We start from the raw sequence: 24119 nt of genomic DNA, 5'->3' as shown, positions 1-24119 counted from the left end.
ATATGCTATACACTCCTTTTTTGGAGCCTAACACAGCCCTTCTGTGAACTCTAAATACCAGCGGTATTTAAAAGATGCGGCCAGAAAAAAGCATGCGTAGCTATTGCACCCCTTTGGCCGCAGAACTCTAAATCTAGCCGTAAGATTTTTAAGGGCTCTTTTCCATTGAGATCTTAAAGTTTGCAAACAATGCAAGCTTTTCTCTTTTTAAATGTATTTTTATATATAATATTTAGCACTTCTACAAGCAGATTGGAGTTATGTTCTTAATTATATTTCAATATGTACTTTATATAAAAAATATATTCAAGCATATAGCTTCATCTAGACCTATGCCTGGGGCATCACTAAATATTACATTTACAAATAAATGAAAGAATAAATTAAAACCAAAAACAAATCACTGATCTTAATTTAAAAAAAATGCTTTAAATTCTTCGGTTATTTATTAGGCGACCAAATCATTACCTGGCTCAAAAAACACCAAACTCCTAACACTGCAACTAACTACTGTGTCTTTCCCTCTTTAGCTGATCACAGGTAAGGAGCACAGGCGCTAAATGTAAATTTTAAAGGCTAAGGTCGGGTTATCATAGCAACAAACTTGTTATGGTGCGACGTTTGAGAAATCCGATGTCAGATGGAAGCATTGACACAACATTAACTTACACATACACAAAAAGACCGACGGCACACACTGCGCAAAATATTTCAATCGAAACCTGGTATTAAAATGGAGCTGTAAACTACTTTTAGTGGTCAGCGACTTTGAAAAGAATGGAGGGGTGAAAAGAGAGGATGAAGAGAGGAGGGAGTGGAGAAAGAAAGAGTGGAGAGAAAAAAAGAAGAGAGAGTTCAAAGAAAAAATCAGCTATTTTTTTAACGACTCAGTGGAAATGAGCCCTAAATTGGGATTTGTTTAAGCAATTTGTTTTAAAAGTAAAAAAAAAATTAATGCTAAAACAGAGATACTCATTTTAAATGGTTAATGTTTCTAAGCGTATGATATGTTTAGTTATTTTAGTTATTTGAAGTACAGCAAAGGTAAAAATTGCTTTTACAAAAATTGGTAAAGAAATAAATATGAAATAATTAGTGATAACCCTGTCACTATCCATTATAGTGCAATCAAAATCCAGAACCCAAAAAATGGCGTTGCAGCATCCGCCATAATTTAGTGATACCTATTAATTTCAATGAGATTGCTAAAGATATTTCTAAAAATTGTATCTTAATCCTGCTGCTGTTAACCCCCATGTGTGCTGTTAGATTGACATTTTATGATTTTTATTTTTTAAATTTCTGAAACTAGGGGGTCGATTTAACAAGGGCAACCCTTCAGGCTTGCTGGCAACAGAAGTTATGAAGCAGCGGTCTAAAGACCGCAGCTTCATAACTTGTCCGCTGCCTCTGAGACTGCGGTCTTCAATCTGCACGATCCTATACGATCAGGCTGATTGACACCCCGAATCTGCAGGGGGCAGCATTGCACAAGCGTATCATGTCGGACAGACATTGGTAAATCTACCCCAATGTGTAAAGTCATTACTACCATCTGATGCGCATAAGTTTAAAAACAATGACATTTTCCAAGCACTATATGTATGACTATAATGCGTAAAAATATATAAACAATATCTTTTTCTAAGTATTACCTTTTTTAGTTCCTGTTGTTCATTATTTGCAGTATGGAGATACTTATGGTCACTATTAGGCAGCCTTTTATAGTTAAACTGCCCTTTCTGCTTAAATTTCTATGTAATATATTCCAATCAATTGCATCATTTAACTACTCAGTAGATGTCACTGTTGACATTACCAGCTGTAATTGCTGTTAATGGTTCCTTCTAACAACCCGTCCTTATAATTTTGCAGCTCAATTTTTTTAGGATTATATTATGATGTACTTGTCACTCCTTCACACCCTTATCTCCATTTATTGAGAAAAACAGCCCTCAAGCTAACATTTCATTTTCTAAAATATTTCAAAGACCTCACAGTACTGACAAGATTTCTTAAAGGTACAGTCTAGTCAAAATGAAATGCTCATGATTCAGATAGGGCAATTTTAAACAACTTTCCAGTTTACTTTTTTCATCAAATTTGCTTTATTCTCTTTGTATTCGTTGTTGAAAGCTAAACCTAGGTAGGCTCAAATGCTTATTTCGTAGCCCTTGAAGGCCGCCTTTTATCTAAGTGCATTTTGACAGTTTTTCAGCGCTAGTTCATGTCTAACATATAGATACCATTGTGCTCATTTCTGTGGAGTAATTTATGAGTCAACACTGATTGGCTAAAATTCAAGTATGTCAAAAGAACTGAGATAAGGGGGAAGTCTGCAGAGGCTCAGATAAAAGGAAATTCACAGAGGTAAAAAGTGTATTAATATAACAGTGTTGGTTATGCAAAACTGGGATATTAAAGGGATTGGCTTATCTTTTTAAACAATAAACATGTTCAAGTAGACTTGTCCCTTTAATCTCGCCAGACCAGACAGCTTTAGAGATTCGAGCCTTACTATTTAATTAATAGATTAAATATTTGTCAGATTGCTATATCAATTCTTAGTATATTTAGTGCATGTAGTATATATGTGTGTGTGTATATATATATATATATATATATATATATATATATATATATATATACTGTATATATATATATATATATAATATTTTATTTCTATATTAGATTCTTTCACAAGAAAAGGTAATCACAGCCATATATAACTCATTTTTATTTCTTGCATGTAGCAAGATGTTGATGAGATGTTGAAGCTGAAAGAAATGCATACAGAAATTATGAGAAGGGTGCATTCGACCATAGTTAATGTGAAAGAGTATCAAAGATACTTTATAAAGTACAGCTATTTGTGGACAGATGATAAAACTGAATTCATGAAGCAGTTCCTTCTGTATGGACGGTTTCTTAGCAAAGAAGAAATGGAATTATATGCAGATTATGAACTTCAAAAATGCACACCACAGTTAGATCACTTCAAGAAACAGGTAAGTGTGCAGCTGAATTAAATGACTCGGTTTAAATTGACGTTCCAACAGAAAATGTTATCACATCTTGCACATGAGCTATGGAAACATCTTTCTTGAAGCTGAAAATCTTTCTTTTGTAAGAAGAAAAAACATAATTTTACTAAATGTATATAACCCTTGATCTCCAAATAATTGCTGTTAAATGAAGAATAACCTTGTAAGCTGTAAGATCTTTATACCAGGCGAGTCCTGCATAGTCAGTATAGATGTCTAGATGTAAATAATTTGTACTTAAAAATAATGTAGTAAAATATACATTTAATAATAAGTAGTACTCAGTATTACATTTTTTGTAATTTTCTTTTGTGAGAAATTACTTTTTTTTTTCACTTGGGCCACAGCTCAAATTTAACAAACTAATTGGTGAATATTTATGTTGCATTATATCTCTACAGACAGAATATAAACACAGTATAACATGACAATAATTAGATTTTTTTTCTATTAAGCACCAGTTTAAAAAAGAGTAAATGAAAATGTTTTGGACCATTTAGCAAAAATGAAGTGTTCTTTTCTTTTCTTTTTTCTTATTAGATAAACATTTATGAATCCTTATGCAATAAAGTGTGGGAAATTGAAAATGAAAAGTTATTTAATGGTTGGCTTCTAGTAGATATTAAACCTTTCAAAATGACTTTGATAAATGTGATCAAGAAATGGAGCTGGATGTTTAAGGAGAATTTGTTAAATCATGTCACGTGCAGGTAAATTACACATTTCAGAATATCCACCAAATATATATAGTTTAAGTTCAATATTTTATTTTATAGATATTGCAACATTGATGTTTGAATTGTTCATCCTCTTTCAAAACCTTTATTAATAGAAACAACATCCAGCTGTGCAACAAGTGTGTTTGGGTAAAGTGCAACAACTGGAAATATTCAAATAAAAAAATGATAAAATAAATAAAATGTATACAGAAATAAACAATTGTTTGCAATATGTATTTAATAACACAGTATATTTGTACCAAAGCCTTATACAGTGCAATTAACACATATTTAAAGGGAATTTTATTCCTCAGTTCTATTCTATTGCAAGTGTTGTGGAAATAATACAACAACCATAGAGCTAGCAACTAGGCCTCGCTCACAATCTATCGGGAGCTGCTTTTTCGGCTATTTTTTGGCCCTAAAAGGCTGCTTTTCAATTTAGTTATTGATTTCTTAGTCTGGACCAAGCATTCGTGACCATGAGTTCAACAAAAGATGCGCTGTTGTGAACGAGGTTGAACTTAGGGCCCCATGTATTAAAAGGCGGGTGAACAGCTTCTCAACTTGCAAAGCTGTTGATCCGCTGGCCCATATATGTATCATTACACACTCCGATGAGTGTGTAATGCCTGCCCCTTCATTCGCGTGACCAATTGCGCGAGTGAAGGGACTGTCAATCATAGAGAGTGAGCGAGCTCTTTGTGATTTCTCTCCGCCTCCTCAGAGGTGGCAGAGAGTGTAAGAAGCAGCTGTCTAATGACCGCTGCTTATTATTTGCGGGAAGCAGGCTTGCATATACAAACCTACCCTGCAAGGGCTCCAGAGCAGCTCTCGCTGTTTCGTACATGGACCCCTTAGTATGCAAGGTATCTTGTTCCCATTAAAAACCTGTTCATAATTGTGCAATATCATTTAAAGGTGTCCTAGAAAGTTACTAAGCAGCAAGACAGTTGGATCAAGATTTATAGTTTTAAAGAAGTGAAAATCTTGTAAAAAATAAATATATATATATATATATATATATATATATATATATATATATATATATATATATATATATATATATATATAAAAACATACATACATATACATACAGAGAGGGATATTTATCAAGCCATCAACCACAAATACGCTGGAATTCTGCAGCGTAATTGTGGCGAGCCTGATTCGCCCCATTTATCAAAGCCTACAGACCGGCAAAAGTTGAAATTTGTGACGTAACATACGATCCACCGGTCTCAATCCGACACAGATTGATGCTTACGTCATTACAGATGTTCTGAATACAAATTCGCCACTTTATGACAACTTTTGCCATTTATAAAACTTCTAATAGGTACGCTCGCCACTGTTCTGGCCTAGTGTACCTGCTTTTCAATCCGCCACCCTGGAGGCCGCGGATGCCATAGGTATCAATGGGAGTCTGAAAGCAGCGAAAGCTTATGTTCGCTGCTGCCAGATACCCCATTGATTTCTATGGTAGAATAAAAGCATAAGCCCCTAAACAACCCTAATCTGCAGCCTCTGATATCGCTGCCACCTACATAAAATATATTAGCCGCTATCCCGCCACTCCCGGACCCCTCCGCCCCCTACATAATGTTATTAACCCCTATTCCACCACGCTCGGACCCCGCCGCCACCTACATTATGTTATTAACCACTATTCCGCCACTCCCGGACCCCTCCACAACTAAATAAAAGTATTAACGCCTAGTCCGCCGCTCCCAGACCCCTCCACAACTAAATAAAAGTATTAACCCCTATTTCGCCGCTCCTGAACCCCTCCGCAACTAAATAAATGTATTAACCCCTAAACCCCTGGTCTCCCACATCACTACCACTTACTAAACCTATTAACCCCTAAACTGCCAGCCCCCCACATCGCCATAAAATAAATTAAGCTATTAACCCCTAAACCTAACAACCCGCTAACTTTACATTATAATTACCTCATCCCTATCTTATAATAAATTTAAACTTACCTTTAGAATTAAAATAAACTATATTAAACTACTAATTAACCTACCCTAACTATTATACTAAAATTACATTAAACTATAATAAACTATTAATTAACCTATCCTATTATACTAAAATTACATTAAACTAACAATTAAATTAACTATATTACATATTTAAAAACCTAACCCTACTCAAGTTAAAAAAAAAAATAACAACTAAGTTACACAAAATAAAAAACACTAAGTTACAAATAAAAAAGAAATTATCAAATATTTAAACTAATTACACCTAATCTAATAGCCCTATCAAAATAAAAAAGCCCCCCCAAAATAAAAAAACCCTAGCCTACATTAAACTACCAATGGCCCTTAAAAGGGCCTTTTGCGTGGCATTGCCCCAAATAAATTAGCTCTTTTACCTGTAAAATAAAATACAAATACCCCCCCCCAACAGTAAAACTCACCACCCACACAACCAACCCCCCAAATAAAAACCTATCTAAAAAAACCTAAGCTCCCCATTGCCCTGAAAAGGGCATTTGTATGGGCATTTAGCTCTTTTTCAGCCCAAAGTCCCTAACCTAAAATTAAAACCCACCCAATAAACCCTTAAAAAAAACCTAACACTAACCCCTGAAGATCCACTTACAGTTTTCGAAGAGCAGACATTCATCCTCATCCAAGTGGCAGAAGTCCTCAGTGAAGCCGGCAGAAGTCTTCATCCAAGCGGGCCGAAGTCTTCATCCAAGCCGGCAGAAGTCTTCATCCAGACGGCATCTTCTATCTTCATCCATCCAGCGTGGAGCGGCACCATCTTCAAGACATCCAGCGTGGAGCATCCTCTTCTTACGACGACTCTTGCAGAATGAAGTTTTCCTTTAAATTACGTCATCCAAGATGGGGTCCCTTACATTCTGATTGGCTGATAGAATTCTATCAGCCAATCGGATTGAGCTCACATTCTATTGGCTGATTGGAATAGTGGATCTTCGGGGGTTAGTGTTAGGTTTTTTTAAGGGTTTATTGGGTGGGTTTTATTTTTAGCTTAGGGTTTGGGCTAAATGCTCTTTTAAGGGCAATGCCCATTCAAATGCCCTTTTCAGGGCAATGGGGAGCTTAGTTTTTTTTAGATAGTTTTTTATTGGGGGTTTTGGTTGTGTGGGTGGGGGGTTTTACTCTTGGGGGGTGTTTTTATTTTATTTTACAGGTAAAAGAGCTGATTTCTTTGGGGCAATGCCCCACAAAAGGTCCTTTTTAAGGACCATTGATAGTTTATTGTAGGCTAGGTTTTTTTTTTATTTTGGGGGGACTATTTTATTTTGATAGGGCTATTAGATTAGGTGTAATTAGTTTAAATATTTGATTAATTATTAGTTTAATATAGTTTAATGTAATTGTAGGATAATAGTTAGGGTAGGTTAATTAGTAATTTAATATAGTTTATTTTAATTCTAAAGGTAAGTTTAAATTTATTATAAGATAGGGATGAGTTAATATTTAATGTAAAGTTAGCTGTTTAGTGTTAGGTTGTTGTTAGGTTTAGGGGTTAATAGCTTTATTTAGTTTATGGCAATCTGGGGAGATGGCGGTTTAGGGGTTAATAGGTTTAGTAAGTGGTAGTGATGTAGGAGGCCAGGGGTTTAGGGGTTAATACATTTATTTAGTTGCAGAGGGGTCCAGGAGCGGCTGGATAGGGGTTAATAACTTTATTAGAGTTGTGGTGGGCTCCGGGAGCGGAGGGATGGGGGTTAATAACTTTATTTAGTTGCGGCAGGGTCCGGGAGTGGTAGGATAGGGGTTAAACATTTTAATATAGTGGCGGTGTTTAGTGACAGGATATAAATAAAGTTGGGAAAAAGCTGAATAGCAGCAAGATCGATGACTGTTAGTTAACAACAGTCCACTGCTCATCGCCCTGTACTTGGTGCGCAGCTTTTTGACAGCTTTTTTTATAAATATGGAGAGCGTATTCAGGTCCGCGGCAGCGATGTTAGGTGAGCGTATTGGTGCCGGCGAATGCAGCACAGTTGACAGCTTGATAATTCGGCCTCAGAAAGAGAAGTGCACTCTCAGGAACAAACGCCAGCTCAATAACTTGTTAACTTGTTCTACTGTGATTTACCACCTGGGTGCAGCTTCTTTTAGACAAATTATACTTTTCACAGAGAAAAACTTTCCCGAAGTGTATCAGTCTGATCTGGTTTACCCAGGTCATTTCAGTCCCAAAATACCAGACAATTTCTCTCTGAGCAAGGAACTTGGCAACCCCAGATGGCACCAAGCACAACATAAGTACATTAAAACAAAGTGTTACACTCATATATATACTATGTGTTAAAAATTATTTATATAAATATTTTAAAATAGTTCAAAGATATATGGTATATGACAGGGTGTTTGACTGGAAAGAGCTATAATTTTTTATACGTATGTGCGTGTGTATGTATGTATGTATGTAATTAGCAAGAGTCCATGAGCTAGTGACGTATGGGATATACATTCCTACCAGGAGGGGCAAAGTTTCCCAAACCTCAAAATGCCTATAAATACACCCCTCACCACACCCACAATTCAGTTTTACAAACTTTGCCTCCCGTGGAGGTGGTGAAGTAAGTTTGTGCTAGATTCTTCGTTGATATGCGCTTTGCAGCAGGCTGGAGCCCGGTTTTTATCTCAGAGTGCAGTGAATGTTAGAGGGATGTGAAAAGAGTATTGCCTATTTGAATACCATGGTCTCCTTCTACGGGATCTATTTCATAGGTTCTCTGTTATCGGTCGTAGAGATTCATCTCTTACCTCCTTTTTCAGATCGACGATATACTCTTATATACCATTACCTCTACTGATTCTCGTTTCAGTACTGGTTTGGCTATCTACTATATGTAGATGAGTGTCCTGGGGTAAGTAAATCTTATTTTTTGTGACACTCTAAGCTATGGTTGGGCACTTTATATGTAAAGTTCTAAATATATGTCTTTAAACTTATATTTGCCATGATTCAGGATAATCAGTATTCCTTTATAATTCAGACTGTCAGTTTCATTATTTGGGATAATGCATTTTAATTCAATTTATTTTTCATTACCTTGAAAATTCTCAATTGACCATTTTCCCTGCGTGCTGTTAGGCTCGCGGGGGCAGAAAATGTTGCTTTTTATTGCGTAATTCTTGGCGCAGACTTTTTTGGCGCACAAATTTTGTCATTTCCGGCGCCGTAGTTGATGACGGAAGTTGTATTCTGTAAACGTCATTTTTTGACGCATGTATATTCAGACATATTTTTCCCGCCAAAAAATGTGGGCGTCAGTTTCGGTGTCAGAGGATGTGGCGTCATACTTGGCGCCAAAGAAATTGGGTGTTGTATTTAGTGCCAATAATGTGGGCGTCATGTTTGGCTCCAAAAAATGTGGTTATTTAAATTTCACTTTTTTATTGCTTCTGGTTTTTAGAAGCTTATTATTTTGCATTTCTTTTCCCATTCCTGAAACTGTTATTTAAGGAATTTGATAATTTTGCTTTAAATATTGTTTTTTTCTATTACATATTGCAAGATTTCACTGTTCCTGTTTCAAAATCGTTCTAAGGGATTCCTTTTGACTGAAGTTCAGTCCTACCAAAGCTAAGTTAATTTATTTAAAAAATGTTATGAATGTTTTTTCTTTAGCTATGGTTTGTAATAAGTTATCATGATAAACTTTTACATGCAGAATCCGTATTTATGCTTTATACAGGGAGTGCAGAATTATTAGGCAAGTTGTATTTTTGAGGATTAATTTTATTATTGAACAACAACCATGTTCTCAATGAACCCAAAAAACTCATTAATATCAAAGCTGAATATTTTTGGAAGTAGTTTTTAGTTTGTTTTTAGTTTTAGCTATTTTAGGGGGATATCTGTGTGTGCAGGTGACTATTACTGTGCATAATTATTAGGCAACTTAACAAAAAACAAATATATACCCATTTCAATTATTTATTTTTACCAGTGAAACCAATATAACATCTCAACATTCACAAATATACATTTCTGACATTCAAAAACAAAACAAAAACAAATCAGTGACCAATATAGCCACCTTTCTTTGCAAGGACACTCAAAAGCCTGCCATCCATGGATTCTATCAGTGTTTTGATCTGTTCACCATCAACATTGCGTGCAGCAGCAACCACAGCCTCCCAGACACTATTCAGAGAGGTGTACTGTTTTCCCTCCTTGTAAATCTCACATTTGATGATGGACCACAGGTTCTCAATCGGGTTCAGATCAGGTGAACAAGGAGGCCATGTCATTAGATTTTCTTCTTTTATACCCTTTCTTGCCAGCCACGCTGTGGAGTACTTGGACGCGTGTGATGGAGCATTGTCCTGCATGAAAATCATGTTTTTCTTGAAGGATGTAGACTTCTTCCTGTACCACTGCTTGAAGAAGGTGTCTTCCAGAAACTGGCAGTAGGACTGGGAGTTGAGCTTGACTCCATCCTCAACCCGAAAAGGCCCCACAAGCTCATCTTTGATGATACCAGCCCAAACCAGTACTCCACCTCCACCTTGCTGGCGTCTGAGTCGGACTGGAGCTCTCTGCCCTTTACCAATCCAGCCACGGGCCCATCCATCTGGCCCATCAAGACTCACTCTCATTTCATCAGTCCATAAAACCTTAGAAAAATCAGTCTTGAGATATTTCTTGGCCCAGTCTTGACGTTTCAGCTTGTGTGTCTTGTTCAGTGGTGGTCGTCTTTCAGCCTTTCTTACCTTGGCCATGTCTCTGAGTATTGCACACCTTGTGCTTTTGGGCACTCCAGTGATGTTGCAGCTCTGAAATATGGCCAAACTGGTGGCAAGTGGCATCTTGGCAGCTGCACGCTTGACTTTTCTCAGTTCATGGGCAGTTATTTTGCGCCTTGGTTTTTCCACACGCTTCTTGCAACCCTGTTTACTATTTTGAATGAAACGCTTGATTGTTCGATGATCACGCTTCAGAAGCTTTGCAATTTTAAGAGTGCTGCATCCCTCTGCAAGATATCTCACTATTTTTGACTTTTCTGAGCCTGTCAAGTCCTTCTTTTGACCCATTTTGCCAAAGGAAAGGAAGTTGCCTAATAATTATGCACACCTGATATAGGGTGTTGATGTCATTAGACCACACCCCTTCTCATTACAGAGATGCACATCACCTAATATGCTTAATTGGTAGTAGGCTTTCGAGCCTATACAGCTTGGAGTAAGACAACATGCATAAAGAGTATGATGTGGTCAAAATACTCATTTGCCTAATAATTCTACACTCCCTGTATATTTGCTATTCTTTTTACATCTTATGTACAAGAATTACGTAGAAGATTTATAAGAATATTTTTCTGATTCTATTTTAAAGGCTTTGTCTGACATCTTGCCTTCTAATAAAAATTTTTAGGTCTTTTTCAAACTTCTTTTTTAATTATTGAAGTTTCAAATGACCAACTACATAATGATTTATCCTTCTCTGATGATGTTTTTTCTCATTTCAGAATTTTCTTCATCAGATATTGACACTATCAAATCCACTTTTTTATTTTTAAAGTACATTTGTTCTTTGTTTAAAAGGTGTTGATTATTTTGGATATTAAGGTAATTAGTTCTTTCAAGACTAACTAACATTTTATTTCTGCTTATTTATTTTTCTGTATTTTCAGAGGTTTTTTCCAGTTCCTCATACTAGGGAATGGAATAGGATGGGAATTTTCTTTTATTCCTTCTTTAAAGGTTTTAAATTATATTCTTTGCCGGCAGTTCATTTCAATTTTGATGGTTCTCCAATTTAATGGGGCTATCTCTACTCCTGCTAATTATGCTATTGTTTCTATAGCAAAATAGTATTTATTTTTCCTTTAGATGGTTGTATCCTATTTAAGGAAAATTATTTTTCAGGTATTTTTCTTGGACCTGTGTTTTATTTGAATGATGTTGCAATTGCTTCATTTTTTCTGTTTACTTTAAAATCAAGTATCAGATTATGTTTTTATTTAGCATTGTTAAGGGACAAAGTCTACTGCTCATTTGAGGTTAGACTGGGTGCTGTTGCATTTGTCTTGTTGTCTTGCATTTGTTTATGCAAGTCTGGTGTGTTGACTGGTCTTTTAACTGGATTAACATGCTAATAATTTCATTTGTATCTTCATTTTATTGAATATTTTCACAAATGAGGTTTTAATCTATGTCTTTAGCTGATTTTAGCTAGAAGAATTTTGTGATTTCTAAAAAATCCTTATTTCTTTTTTTCCAAGATAATCAATTATTTGGTTCATTTTGGATTCAATTCTTAACTGTTACTCTGGGCTTCAAGATTGAGTTCTAAGACTAAAACTTTAAGCTTATTTTAGTTTGGTTGTTCTTACTAAGGAACAAAATTCTAATTCTTATCCAAGTAACATGTTTTAATTGGAAGTTTTTTTGGTTCTATTCGGTCCAAATTTCTTAGATTTTGGTACAGAATAAAATTTAGAGTTAAACCGTCTATGAGAAGTCTTTTTCTCTCTATTATATTCCAGCTATTCCAGTAAGGCTAAAATTTTCCTATATATTTTGGGTAATGTTGAAGTGCGGCTGATCACCTGTTGGGGCTCAAGCGCTGCTCAGATCTGGAATCTTCTGGGGTATTTATTCCAGTTCCATTTTTAGGAACTGGGTTTTGGGGTTTCTATTCAAAACTATTCATTGTAGAAAATCTATTCATTATAGAAAATCTTTTTATTATGTACCATCTTTTAGATTGGTATTTATATGGTCTGTTCTGCCTTTTTTTGGTCAGTAATAGCATTATTTGTTTTCATTAGATACAATAGATGCATATCTTCATTTTCTGTTTTCATTCAGATTATTTTTATTTTCTGAGACTACGGAATCTCATATGATTCAACTTTGTTTTTTCAAGACATGGTTAGAGGATCTTTTATCAAAAGCTCTTGATTCCTCACACAAGGGTCACCTTTTTTAGGTTTCCAGATAGATTGTGTCACTGTCTTTGTCTCTAACAGACAAGTGACTTTTTTTATTGGGTTTTGTCTGTCGGTACCTTCAGTCTCTATTATTTCCTTCAGTTTCTATATATGCATGGAAATTTAGGTCTTATGGCTGCAGCATTAGATTCACTTCTCTTTGTTCATTTTCATAGAAAACCTTTCTAGTTTTTTATGCTGAATAATGGTGCAGGGATTCTAGGATTTCACTTTTTAAATCTTCGAATTCTATGTTTATCTATCTTTGATTCGGTGGTTAAGATCACCATCATTTAGTTCTACAGGTCTCTTTGATTCTTTCAACCTGGACTATGATCTCTATAGAGTCTTTTAGGTTGGGAGGCTGTCTGAGGTTCTCTCTCAGCACAAGGGGTTTGGAAATCTCAGGAGGTGAGATTACCATTTGATGTTTTGGAACTCCGTGCATTCCCAGAGTTCTTCAGTTGGTTTCTTTTGAAGAAGAGACGTTTATTGTTTTTTTCAGACATTATCACATCTGTGGTGTATGTCAATCATCAGGGTGTGACTATCAGTCTTTAGACTGTGACAAAAGTATCTTGGATATTTGCTTGGGCTAAATCCAGTTCCTATCTAAATTCTGGGGTCCTTTTCCCAGGTATAGACGTTTGGGAAGTGGATTATCTCTGTTAATCAAGCTTTACATCCGGGAGAATGGTCTTTACCCAGATATGTTTTTCAATTTTTCAGTTGTGAGGGCTTCCAGAAATAGATCTGTTGGCCTCTCGTCTTAGCAAGGAACTTCCCAGGGGCCTATTTCAGGTCCGGGGATCCTCAGGCGGAAGTAGCGTATGCATTGACACTTCCTTGGAATTATCATTCTGTCTATATCTTCCACCTCTAGTTCTTCCAAAATTCTAATGGAGCGTTCGTTTGTACTGCTGGTGGTTCCAGTATGGCCTCACAGGTTTTGGTATGTGGATCTCATTTGGATGGCCAGTTGCCAACCTTGGACATTTCCGTTAAGACCAGACCTTCTATCTCAAGGCCCATTTTTCCATCAGGATCTCAAATCATTTAATTTGAAGGTATGGAGATTGAACGTTTGATTCTTAGTCATAGAGGTTTCTCTGACTCAGTGATTAATACTATGTTACAGGTTTGTAAATCTGTCTCTAGAAAGATTTATTATCGAGTTTAGAAGACTTACATTTCTTGGTGTTCTTCTCATAAATTCTTTTGGCATTCTTTTAGAATTCCTAGAATTTTACAATTTTTCAGGTTGGTTTAGATAAGGTTTTGTCTGCAAGTTCTTTGAAAGGACAACTCTCTACTCTTTCTGTTCTTTTTCACAGAAAGATTGCTATTCATTCTGATATTCATTGTTTTGTACTATCAAGCCTGTCATTAAGTCAATATCTCCTCCTTGGAGTCTCAATTTGGTACTGAGGGCTTTACAGGCTCCTCTGTTTGAACCTTTGCGTTCTCTGGGCATTAAAATTACTTTCTTGGAAAGTATTGTTCCTTTTGGTTATCTCTTCTGCTAGAAGAGTTTCTGAGTTTTCTGCTCTTTCTTGTGGATCTCCTTTTCTGATTTTTCATCAGGGTAAGGCAGTGTTCCTTCCTGTTATTCATTATTTTGTTCAGGCTTTGGTTCTTATCAAACCTGTCATTAAGCCAATTTCTCCTCCTTGGAGTTTTAATTTGGTTCTAAAGGCTTTACAGGCTCTTCTATTTGAGCATATGTTTTCTCTAGACATTATTTACTTTCATGGAAAGTATTGTTCTTTTTAGACATCTCTTCAGCTAGAACAATTTTTAATTATCTGTTCTTTCTTGTGAGTCTCCTTTTTTTGATTTTTTCATCAGGATAAGGTGGTTTTTGCTATCCTCATTTCAATTCTTACCTAAAGTTGTGATTTCTATCAACATTAGGGAGGAATTATTGTCTTTTCCTAAGACTTCTTTGGTAAGATTCTTACATTCTTTATATATGGTAAGAGTTTTGAAATCTTATGTTGAAGCTATTCAGATTTCAGATAGTCTTCTAGTCTATTTGTTATCTTTTCTGGTGTTAGGAAGGTCAAAAGGCTTCTGCCATTTATTTGGCATCTTGCTTAAACTTTTGATTCATCATGCTTATTTGGAGTCGGGTGGATTCCCGCCTCGAAGGATTACGGCTCATTCTACTAGGTAAGTTTCTACTTCCTGGGCTTTTTAAGAATGAAGCTTCTGTTGATCAGATTTGCAAAGCAATGACTTGGTCTTCTTTGCATACTTTTACTATGTTCTACCATTTTGATGTTTTCTCTTCTTTAGAAGCAGTTTTGGTAGAATGATACTTCAGGCAGCTGTTTTAGTTTGATTCTTCTGCTTATATTTTCAGTTTTTTTCATTATAAAAATTTAAACTTTTTTTGATTTGGGTAGTGGATTATTTTTTCAGCGGAATTGGCTGTCTTTATTTTATCCCTCCCTCTCTAGTGACTCTTGCGTGGAAGTTCCACATCTTGGGTATTTATTATCCCATATGTCACTAGCTCATGGACTCTTGCTAATTACATGAAAGAAAACATAATTTATGTAAGAACTTACCTGATAAATTAATTTCTTTCATATTAGCAAGAGTCCATGAGGCCCACCCTTTTTGTGGTGGTTATGATTTTTTTGTATAAAGCACAATTATTCCAATTCCTTTTTGATGCTTACGCTCTTTTCTTATCACCCCACTTCTTGGCTATTCGTTAAACTGAATTGTGGGTGTGGTGAGTGGTGTATTTATAGGCATTTTGAGGTTTGGGAAACTTTGCCCCTCCTGGTAGGAATGTATATCCCATACGTCACTAGCTCATGGACTCTTGCTAATATGAAAGAAATGAATTTATCAGGTAAGTTCTTACATAAATTATGTTTATTGTTGGTTAAACCACAAGTGTTCAAAGTAGATGCGCCAAACTTTTCAGGGAATGAAACGCTTGAGGGAAAGTTCAATTTGCAGCACTGAAGTACTAGCAGAGTGATCGATCCAAAAGGAGATCGTCCTGCAGCCTGGTTTCCAAAAGCTATGGACTAAATTCCACAAGGAGAATTTGGAAGGTAAAATGGAAAAAGGCACCTCCCCCAAATGGTGTAGTACTTCAAATTAAAGGAAATAAAGAAGGTGGTAAGTCTACTCACAAGGCAAGGAACACTACCAAAGTGCTATATGCGCAGTCTGGACTTTTATTCAAGCTGTCCAGTCAGCTCACCCCATGGAAAAACAGCATAGGTGGTCAGAAAATGCGATCCAATGAAGTACTATTAAATGCTGAATAAGTGCACAAAAGTAGACCTCAAAGTGTCTATCTAAAAGGTGTCCCAGAGGTGCATCCCAAAATCTTAATATCTTTTGAACAAAGATTTACAGAAACTGGGATTGATGCAGCTCAAAACCTTAAAATACCACAAACAAGAGATAACGTTGAAAGCACAAATTTATTAAAATCAGTAACATATATTAAAATCACAATGCGTTTCTCAGTGATACACTGTTTCCTCTGGTGAATAAATTATACAATGTAACATACCGAACATTTAAGATCGTTGGCGTCCTCCAACCACCAGTGCACATGCATATTGGAAACCATTCCCATCATCGCGTTAAACAGGATCTGTGATCCAAGTCACTCAAATGATCCATGATGATATAAAAGGGTGTCAAAATAGAGACATATGCTCAGCGCATTGCGGAGAGGAAGTAACGGTGTACAAGAAATAAATGTGTACATAAAAAGATTATAAACATTTTCTAACCCCAATCTGTGGGCAAAGCCCGCTTCATTTTAATAAGTGCTCCAGCACGTAAAAAGAACACGCCCATCGGAGGTTGACGTTTGTCTAATCTACCAACCAAAATATCCTGTGACCCAGAGTGATATGATAGTATATAGTATGCTATCAACAATATAGAATACCCCAGGGCGGGCTCAAGATATTTTGCTGCCTGTCTCAGAGATTACAATGACGCCCCCCAATAATAACATTATTGATTAACATATCAACCTACTGGCCTTGCCACTGACCTTACTAAGCCTGCATACCTGCATGCAACCAATGCTTATGCACAATTTCAGCATAAGTGGGAAAGAAGTTAGAGGGTTGATTCTGTGTCTTTGTGCATTCCCACACAGAGACAGAAGACAGGTGTCTGACAGTGACTGACTCAGTCAATTAGTGCTGCCCCTTTTCAAGTGCTGCCTGGGTCCCTTGGACCCACTTGGTCCCATGGTTGAGCCGGCCCTGGAATACCCATATAAAATGTAGTGATGTGTTAGTATTCCAAATCAATCAATGATGTATATATTTTCCTTGACTTAGTCACTATTTAGTCACGGAAAATATATACATCATTGATTCATTTGAAATACTAACACATCACTACATTTTATATGGGTATTCTATATTGTTGATAGCGTACAGGGAAACTCACTGAAAGTGACTTAATACTATATGCTAAATTATTTTAAAGTGATGTAGCGTAACTTTAAAAATCTGGCAAGAAAATATTACCTGAAGTTCTGTAAAAAAGGAGCATCTTCTTACTTCAAAATTCCGTCAGCTCACAAGAGTAACGCCTAAATTTAGAGTTTTGCGCTAGAAGGGGTGCATTAGCTACGCATGTTTTTTTCCCCCCGCACCTTTTAAACAACGCTGGTATTTAGAGTTCTCAGAAGGGCTGCATTAGGCTCCAAAAAGGGAGCGTACGGGCATATTTACCGCCACTGCAACTCTAAATAACAGCGTTGCTTACGGACGCGGCCAGCTTCAAAAATGTGCTTGTGCACGATTCCCCCATAGGAACCAATGGGGCAGTTTGAGCTGAAAAAAAACCTAACACCTGCAAAAAAGCAGCGTTCAGCTCCTAACGCAGCCCCATTGTTTCCTATGGTGAAACACTTCCTAAGTCTGCACCTAACACACTAACATGTACCCCGAGTCTAAACACCCCTAACCTTACACTTATTAACCCCTAATCTGCCGCCCCCGCTATCGCTGACCCCTGCATATTATTTTTAACCCCTAATCTGCCGCTCCGTACACCGCTGCAACCTACGTTATCCCTATGTACCCCTAATCTGCTGCCCCTAACACCGCCGACCCCTATATTATATTTATTAACCCCTAATCTGCCGCCCCCAACGTCGCCGCCACCTACCTACAATTATTAACCCCTAATCTGCTGACCGGACCTCACTGCTACTCTAATAAATGTATTAACCCCTAAAGCTAAGTCTAACCCTAACACTAACACCCCCCTAAATTAAATAAATTAATCTTATTTAAAGCTAAATAATTACCTGTAAAATAAACCCTAATATAGCTACAATATAAATAATAATTATATTGTAGCTATTTTAGGATTAATATTTATTTTACAGGCAACTTTGTATTTATTTTAACCAGGTACAATAGCTATTAAATAGTTAATAATTACCTAAATAAGTACAAAATTACATGTAAAATAAATCCTAAACTAAGTTACAATTAAACCTAACACTACACTATCAATAAATTAATTAAATAAACTATCTACAATTATCTACAATTAAATCAACTAAACTAAATTACAAAAAAAACAAACACTAAATTACAAAAAATAAAAAAAGATTACAAGAATTTTAAACTAATTACACCTACTCTAAGCCCCCTAAAAAAATAACAAAGCCCCCCAAAATAAAAAAATGCCCTACCCTATTCTAAAATAAAAATTGTACAGCTCTTTTACCTTACCAGCCCTTAAAAGGGCCTTTTGCGGGGCATGCCCCAAATAATTCTGCTCTTTTGCCTGTAAAAAAACACACAATACCCCCCCAACATTACAACCCACCACCCACATACCCCTAATCTAACCCAAACCCCCCTTAAAAAACAGCCCCTGAAGATCTTCCTACCTTATCTTCACCACGCCGGGTATCACCAATCCGTCCAGAAGAGGGTCCGAAGTCTTCATCCTATCCGGCAGGAAAAGGTCCAGAAGAGGGTCCGAAGTCCAGGCGGCATCTTCTATCTTCTTCCATCCGACACGGAGCGGGACCATCTTGAAGCAGCCGACGCGGATCCATCCTCTTCTTCCGGCGACTCCCGACGAATGAAGGTTCCTTTAAGTGACATCATCCAAGATGGCGTCCCTCGAATTCCGATTGGCTGATAGGATTCTATCAGCCAATCGGAATTAAGGTAGGAAAAATCTGATCGGCTGATTGAATCAGCCAATCAGATTCAAGTTCAATCCGATTAGCTGATCCAATCAGCCAATCAGATTGAGCTCGTATTCTATTGGATGATCGGAACAGCCAATAAAATGCGAGCTCAATCTGATTGGCTGATTGGATCAGCCAATCCGATTGAACTTGAATCTGATTGGCTGATTCAATCAGCCAATCAGATTTTTCCTACCTTAATTCCGATTGGCTGATAGAATCCTATCAGCCAATCGGAATTCGAGGGACGCCATCTTGGATGACGTCATTTAAAGGAGCCTTCATTCAGACTTAGGATGTCGTTAGAAGAGGATGGATCCGCGTCGGCTGCTTCAAGATGGTCCCGCTCCACGCCGGATGGAAGAAGAAGATGCCGCCTGGATGAAGATGTCTACCGGTCTGGATGCCCTCTTCTTGCCAAATAGGATGAAGACTTCGGACCCTCTTCTGGACCTCTTCTTGCCGGATAGGATAAAGACTTCGGACCCTCTTCTGGACGGATCGGTGATACCCGGCGTGGTGAAGATAAGGTAGGAAGATCTTCAGGGGCTTAGTGTTAGGTTTTTTAAGGGGGGTTTGGGTTAGATTAGGGGTATGTGGGTGGTGGGTTGTAATGTTGGGGGGGTATTGTATGTTTTTTTACAGGCAAAAGAGCAGAATTCTTTGGGGCATGCCCCGCAAAAGGCCCTTTTAAGGGCTGGTAAGGTAAAAGAGCTGTAAAAGTTTTATTTTAGAATAGGGTAGGGCATTTTTTTTTGGGGGGGGCTTTGTTATTTTTTTAGGGGGCTTAGAGTAGGTGTAATTAGTTTAAAATTCTTCTAATCTTTTTTTATTTTTTGTAATTTAGTGTTTGTTTGTTTTTGTAATTTAGTGTTTGTTTTTTTTTGTAATTTAGTTTAGTTGATTTAATTGTAGATAATTGTAGGTAGTTTATTTAATTAATTTATTGATAGTGTAGTGTTAGGTTTAATTGTAACTTAGGTTAGGATTTATTTTACATGTAATTTTGTACTTATTTTAACTAGGTAAATATTAAATAGTTATTAACTATTTAATAGCTATTGTACCTGGTTAAAATAAATACAAAGTTGCCTGTAAAATAAATATTAATCCTAAAATAGCTACAATATAATTATTATTTATATTTTAGCTATATTAGGGTTTATTTTACAGGTAAGTATTTAGCTTTAAATAGGAATCATTTATTTAATAAGATTTATTTTATTTTGTTAGATTTAAATTATATTTAACTTAGGGGGGTGTTAGTGTTAGGGTTAGACTTAGCTTTAGGGGTTAATACATTTATTAGAGTAGGGGCGAGGTCCGGTTGGCAGATTAGGGGTTAATACTTGAAGTTAGGTGTCGGCGATGTAAGGGAGGGCAGATTAGGGGTTAATACTATTTATTATAGGGTTTTTGAGGCGGGAGTGAGGGGGATTAGGGGTTAATACATTTATTATAGTAGCGGTGAGGTCCGGTCAGCAGATTAGGGGTTAATAATTGTAGGTAGGTAGCGGCGACATTGGGGGGGGGCAGATTATGGGGTAATAAATATTATGTAGGGGTCGGCGATGTTAGGGGCAGCAGATTAGGGGTACATAGGGATAATGTAGGTTGAGGCGGTGTGCGGTCGGCAGTTTAAGGGTTAAAAAAATTTAATAGAGTGGCGGCGATGTGGGGGGGTCTTGGTTTAGGGGTGCATAGGTAGTTTATGGGTGGGCACAGTAGTTAAGAGCTTTATGAACCGGCGTTAGCCCAGAAAGCTCTTAACTCCTGGCTTTTTTCTGCGGCTGGAGTCTTGTCATTAGATTTCTAACGCTCACTTCAGCCAAGACTCTAAATACCGGCGTTAGAAAGATCCCATTGAAAAGATAGGATACTCAATTGACGTAAGGGGATCTGCGGTATGGAAAAGTCGCGGCTGGAAAGTGAGCGTTAGACCCTTACCTACAAGACTCTAAATACCAGCGGGCGGCCAATACCAGTGTTAGGACCCCCTAACGCTGGTTTTGACGGCTAACGCAGAACTCTAAATCTAGGCGTGTTTTGTGTTCCAGAGTTACTCTCTTTTTACTGTCATCTGCATGGTGAAAAAAAGGCAATCCGGTTGATCAGTGCCAGGTTCACACTTTGCTTTACTGTGATCCCATGGGATTTCACTGAAATCTTACATTATTTCCTTGAACTGTGGAGGTAAATAAGATGACTGTGTCTGCACTCCCTTAAAAGAGCTGGGACTAGCAACCTGATTGGATGCTTGAAGTCCCTTTACAATGTGATGTGGCTAATGAGGGAATTTTTAAGTAAATTATCTTTCTTTTGTACATAGAGATGTTAATGTGATATTTTCTATTAAGCATGTTACAGATAATGCTGCCTCACTTTCAAGTGCTTCAACATTTGTATATCCTGTCTCTTTAATAATCCAAAAAAGGACATTCCCTGGAAGTCCTAGAGAGATAGAGAGGGGAGAGCTGACTCTTTTATAAAGTTATGAAGCTCTCTGGGATGCAGAATCTCACAGAGGAGAGTAAGGTTAACATGGGAACAACTGGCATACATATAAATTCTCAGTTTGTAGCTAGAAAAAATTAAACTGAAATATTTTCATCACATTTTAACTTTTTCTCTAGCTTTGTAACATTACTTTTCTGTCAGTTAAATAAATTTATTGTGAACTTTTAAACATACAGCAGGCATGATAAATCTTAATTTGTTAAATTTACACAGAAACATTCAAAGCACAATCAGAATTTTCAAAATTACAATTCTAAGCACACTGCATTAAAATTGAAAGTGCAATGCTTTAAAGACGGGGGCGGAGCTTGGCCGCACAGCATGATGGTCGCATGCTAGCATAGCTCCTAGGCCCAAATCCTCTGACCGGCAACATATATACAGCCAAATAGGCTAAAATCGTCAGTAAGGGTGTTGGTAAGCCAGGCTAACATAACAGGCGGAAGATGAACACAGAAAAAAGCTCAGGCAAACTCAAATAAAAGACCGACAAGCAAACTGGAAAGCAACAACATGGCACGTAGGCCACAACCGTGAGTGTGCGAAGCATCTATCCCCCAGACTGACTACTATCACGGAAAGGACTGCACACACAACGGGCCGGTAATGGCAAAACAGTAGCAGAAGCCGCAACTTGATATAAGAAAAGAAAAGCAGCAGGAGATCTGAAATATGTATGACACCACAGCAAAGTAAGGCCGTGCAATAACCTGGGGGCTTTGAACTTTAATAACTAGCTCTGAACAAAGTAACAAGCCACTGCACAAACACCCAAGGGATTAACCAGAATAAAGCACACATAAATAACAAGTTAGACACCACACAATATTGGGTTACACAGTCTCGAAAAATCAACAGCACTGTTTGGCTGGCAATATTATACCTAACAGATTACAGGAACACTGAATCAACTTATCAGATAGGGGCAATATCTTCCACAAGGCTCCAATAATAACCAGCACTGCGAGCAACAAGCAGCCCAACAGAGATTGTGCCAGAGAAACATTATAAACTGGCTCAAGGAGGAATGCCATCTTAAAAGGGCACAAAAAACAGACACACCAGCCAGGTCAAAAATGATTAATCAATACTTAAAAACCCCTTAAACAACACTACAGCAGACACCTAGCATCCCCATACTTGAAGCAACAGTAGCCATGGCAGAAGAAACACAAAATACTGCCCAAATAAGCCAGGGTCACTCTTCAGAAATTACAAGAGAGGTTTTAAAATTACTGGCATCCAAAGAAGATATCAAAACAGCTATGGCAGACATGCATAACATGTTACAAGAAATAAAAAAGGACATGAAAAAAGTTGACACCAGGGCCACACAATATTGGAAGAAAGTCACAATACTGCGACACAAGATATAGTACACCTATCACAACAGCTGTATAACTAAAAGGAAACCATACAAAACCTACTGGAGAAAGTAGAAGACCTTGATAACAGGGGGCGCAGGAACAATCTACATATCAGAGGAGTCCCAGAGACAGACCTGCCAGCAGCTTTCTTAGGCTATCTACAAGCCTTATACAAAATCATCAAAGGCACCAGCATGTCACCAGAAAGTAGACAAAACGCAGAAGAAAACATATATAGAAGAGAGATCTTAGCAGAACCTTGAGTAACCTCAACAACTTCTTTATAAGATGGTCTACAAGACAAACTACTCAAAAAAAACCCCAAAAAACTGTTGAACAACCAATTCAAAACTTTTCCCCAACATCTTTACAGATAACTTTTCTGGACTCAACTGGGTTAAAGTAAAAATGTTTCAATAAGTGTTACTCATAATTGCTTTTTCTTTAGTTATATCTTTTCGTTATGTGTTCCAATTGGTATGTTTACAATACCCATTGTTTATATAGTTCACCAAAACAATCAATAACCATTGTAATATGGGTTAAAATTTCATGCTACATCTGCCACACTTAACAACAAACACCCCCTGCATCACAGCAACACCTATGCATAAAACACATCACATACATGGCATTACCCACAGTTACCCAGACAGCACACAAAAAACAACATAAACACTCTCTACCTAGAAAATAATAAACGCATATCCAAACCCCCATAAAACATCCATAGTACATAGTACACACTCATAGCAAAACAATAACACCACACCCTTACTGCCACTACACAAAAAACAAAAGCCCTGCCGGGGCTATGGGACACCACCCCTAGTTGAAACACCTAATTGTTAGATTGCCTATTTGTTAGCATTGTATATCTTTGTTAATTTAGTAGTGTTTCCATACTGTTGTACTGTGTTAACAATTTCTTTGAAATCGCTAAGTATCTCAACAAAAGGTTCCACTAATTACCTTGACCCTTCCCTTTCCTCCTAAAACCTCCATTTCCCCCCTCTTCCAATTTTGTTCTTTTTTTTTTTTTTCTCTTTATCTCCCCCACTTCACATCATGACAACACGAACACCAAACCAGCAAACATGTAAACTCTGATTAATCACAATTAATGCTAAGGGGATTAATAGCACGGATAAAAGATCTATTGCGTTCAGAGACTTACAAAGACAGGAGGGTGACATATGTTTCTTACAAGAGACGCATTTTTGTACCACACTACCTTCCTTTCCTCGGGCCTGACCAAAAAAGGAGGAGTAGGTATTCTAATTAAAATATCAATATCATTCCAACCAACACACT

At 37.1% G+C, this 24119-nt stretch overlaps 1 protein-coding gene across 1 annotated transcript in view; it reads left to right on the top strand.

Annotated features, from left to right (window-relative positions):
- Positions 1-24119, top strand: part of LOC128658546 (dynein axonemal heavy chain 11-like) — a 1692686-nt gene that overhangs the window by 347708 nt on the left and 1320859 nt on the right. The window contains 2 exon segments of the mRNA XM_053712841.1: positions 2754-3008; positions 3585-3754. Coding sequence (XP_053568816.1) covers positions 2754-3008; positions 3585-3754 — 425 coding nt within the window.

The sequence above is a fragment of the Bombina bombina genome, chromosome 1 (assembly GCF_027579735.1).
Source record: "Bombina bombina isolate aBomBom1 chromosome 1, aBomBom1.pri, whole genome shotgun sequence".
In the NCBI taxonomy this organism is placed as follows: Eukaryota; Metazoa; Chordata; class Amphibia; order Anura; family Bombinatoridae; genus Bombina; species Bombina bombina.
The sequence above is the reverse complement of the archived record's forward strand: the minus strand, read 5'-3'. Positions and strand labels throughout refer to the sequence as shown.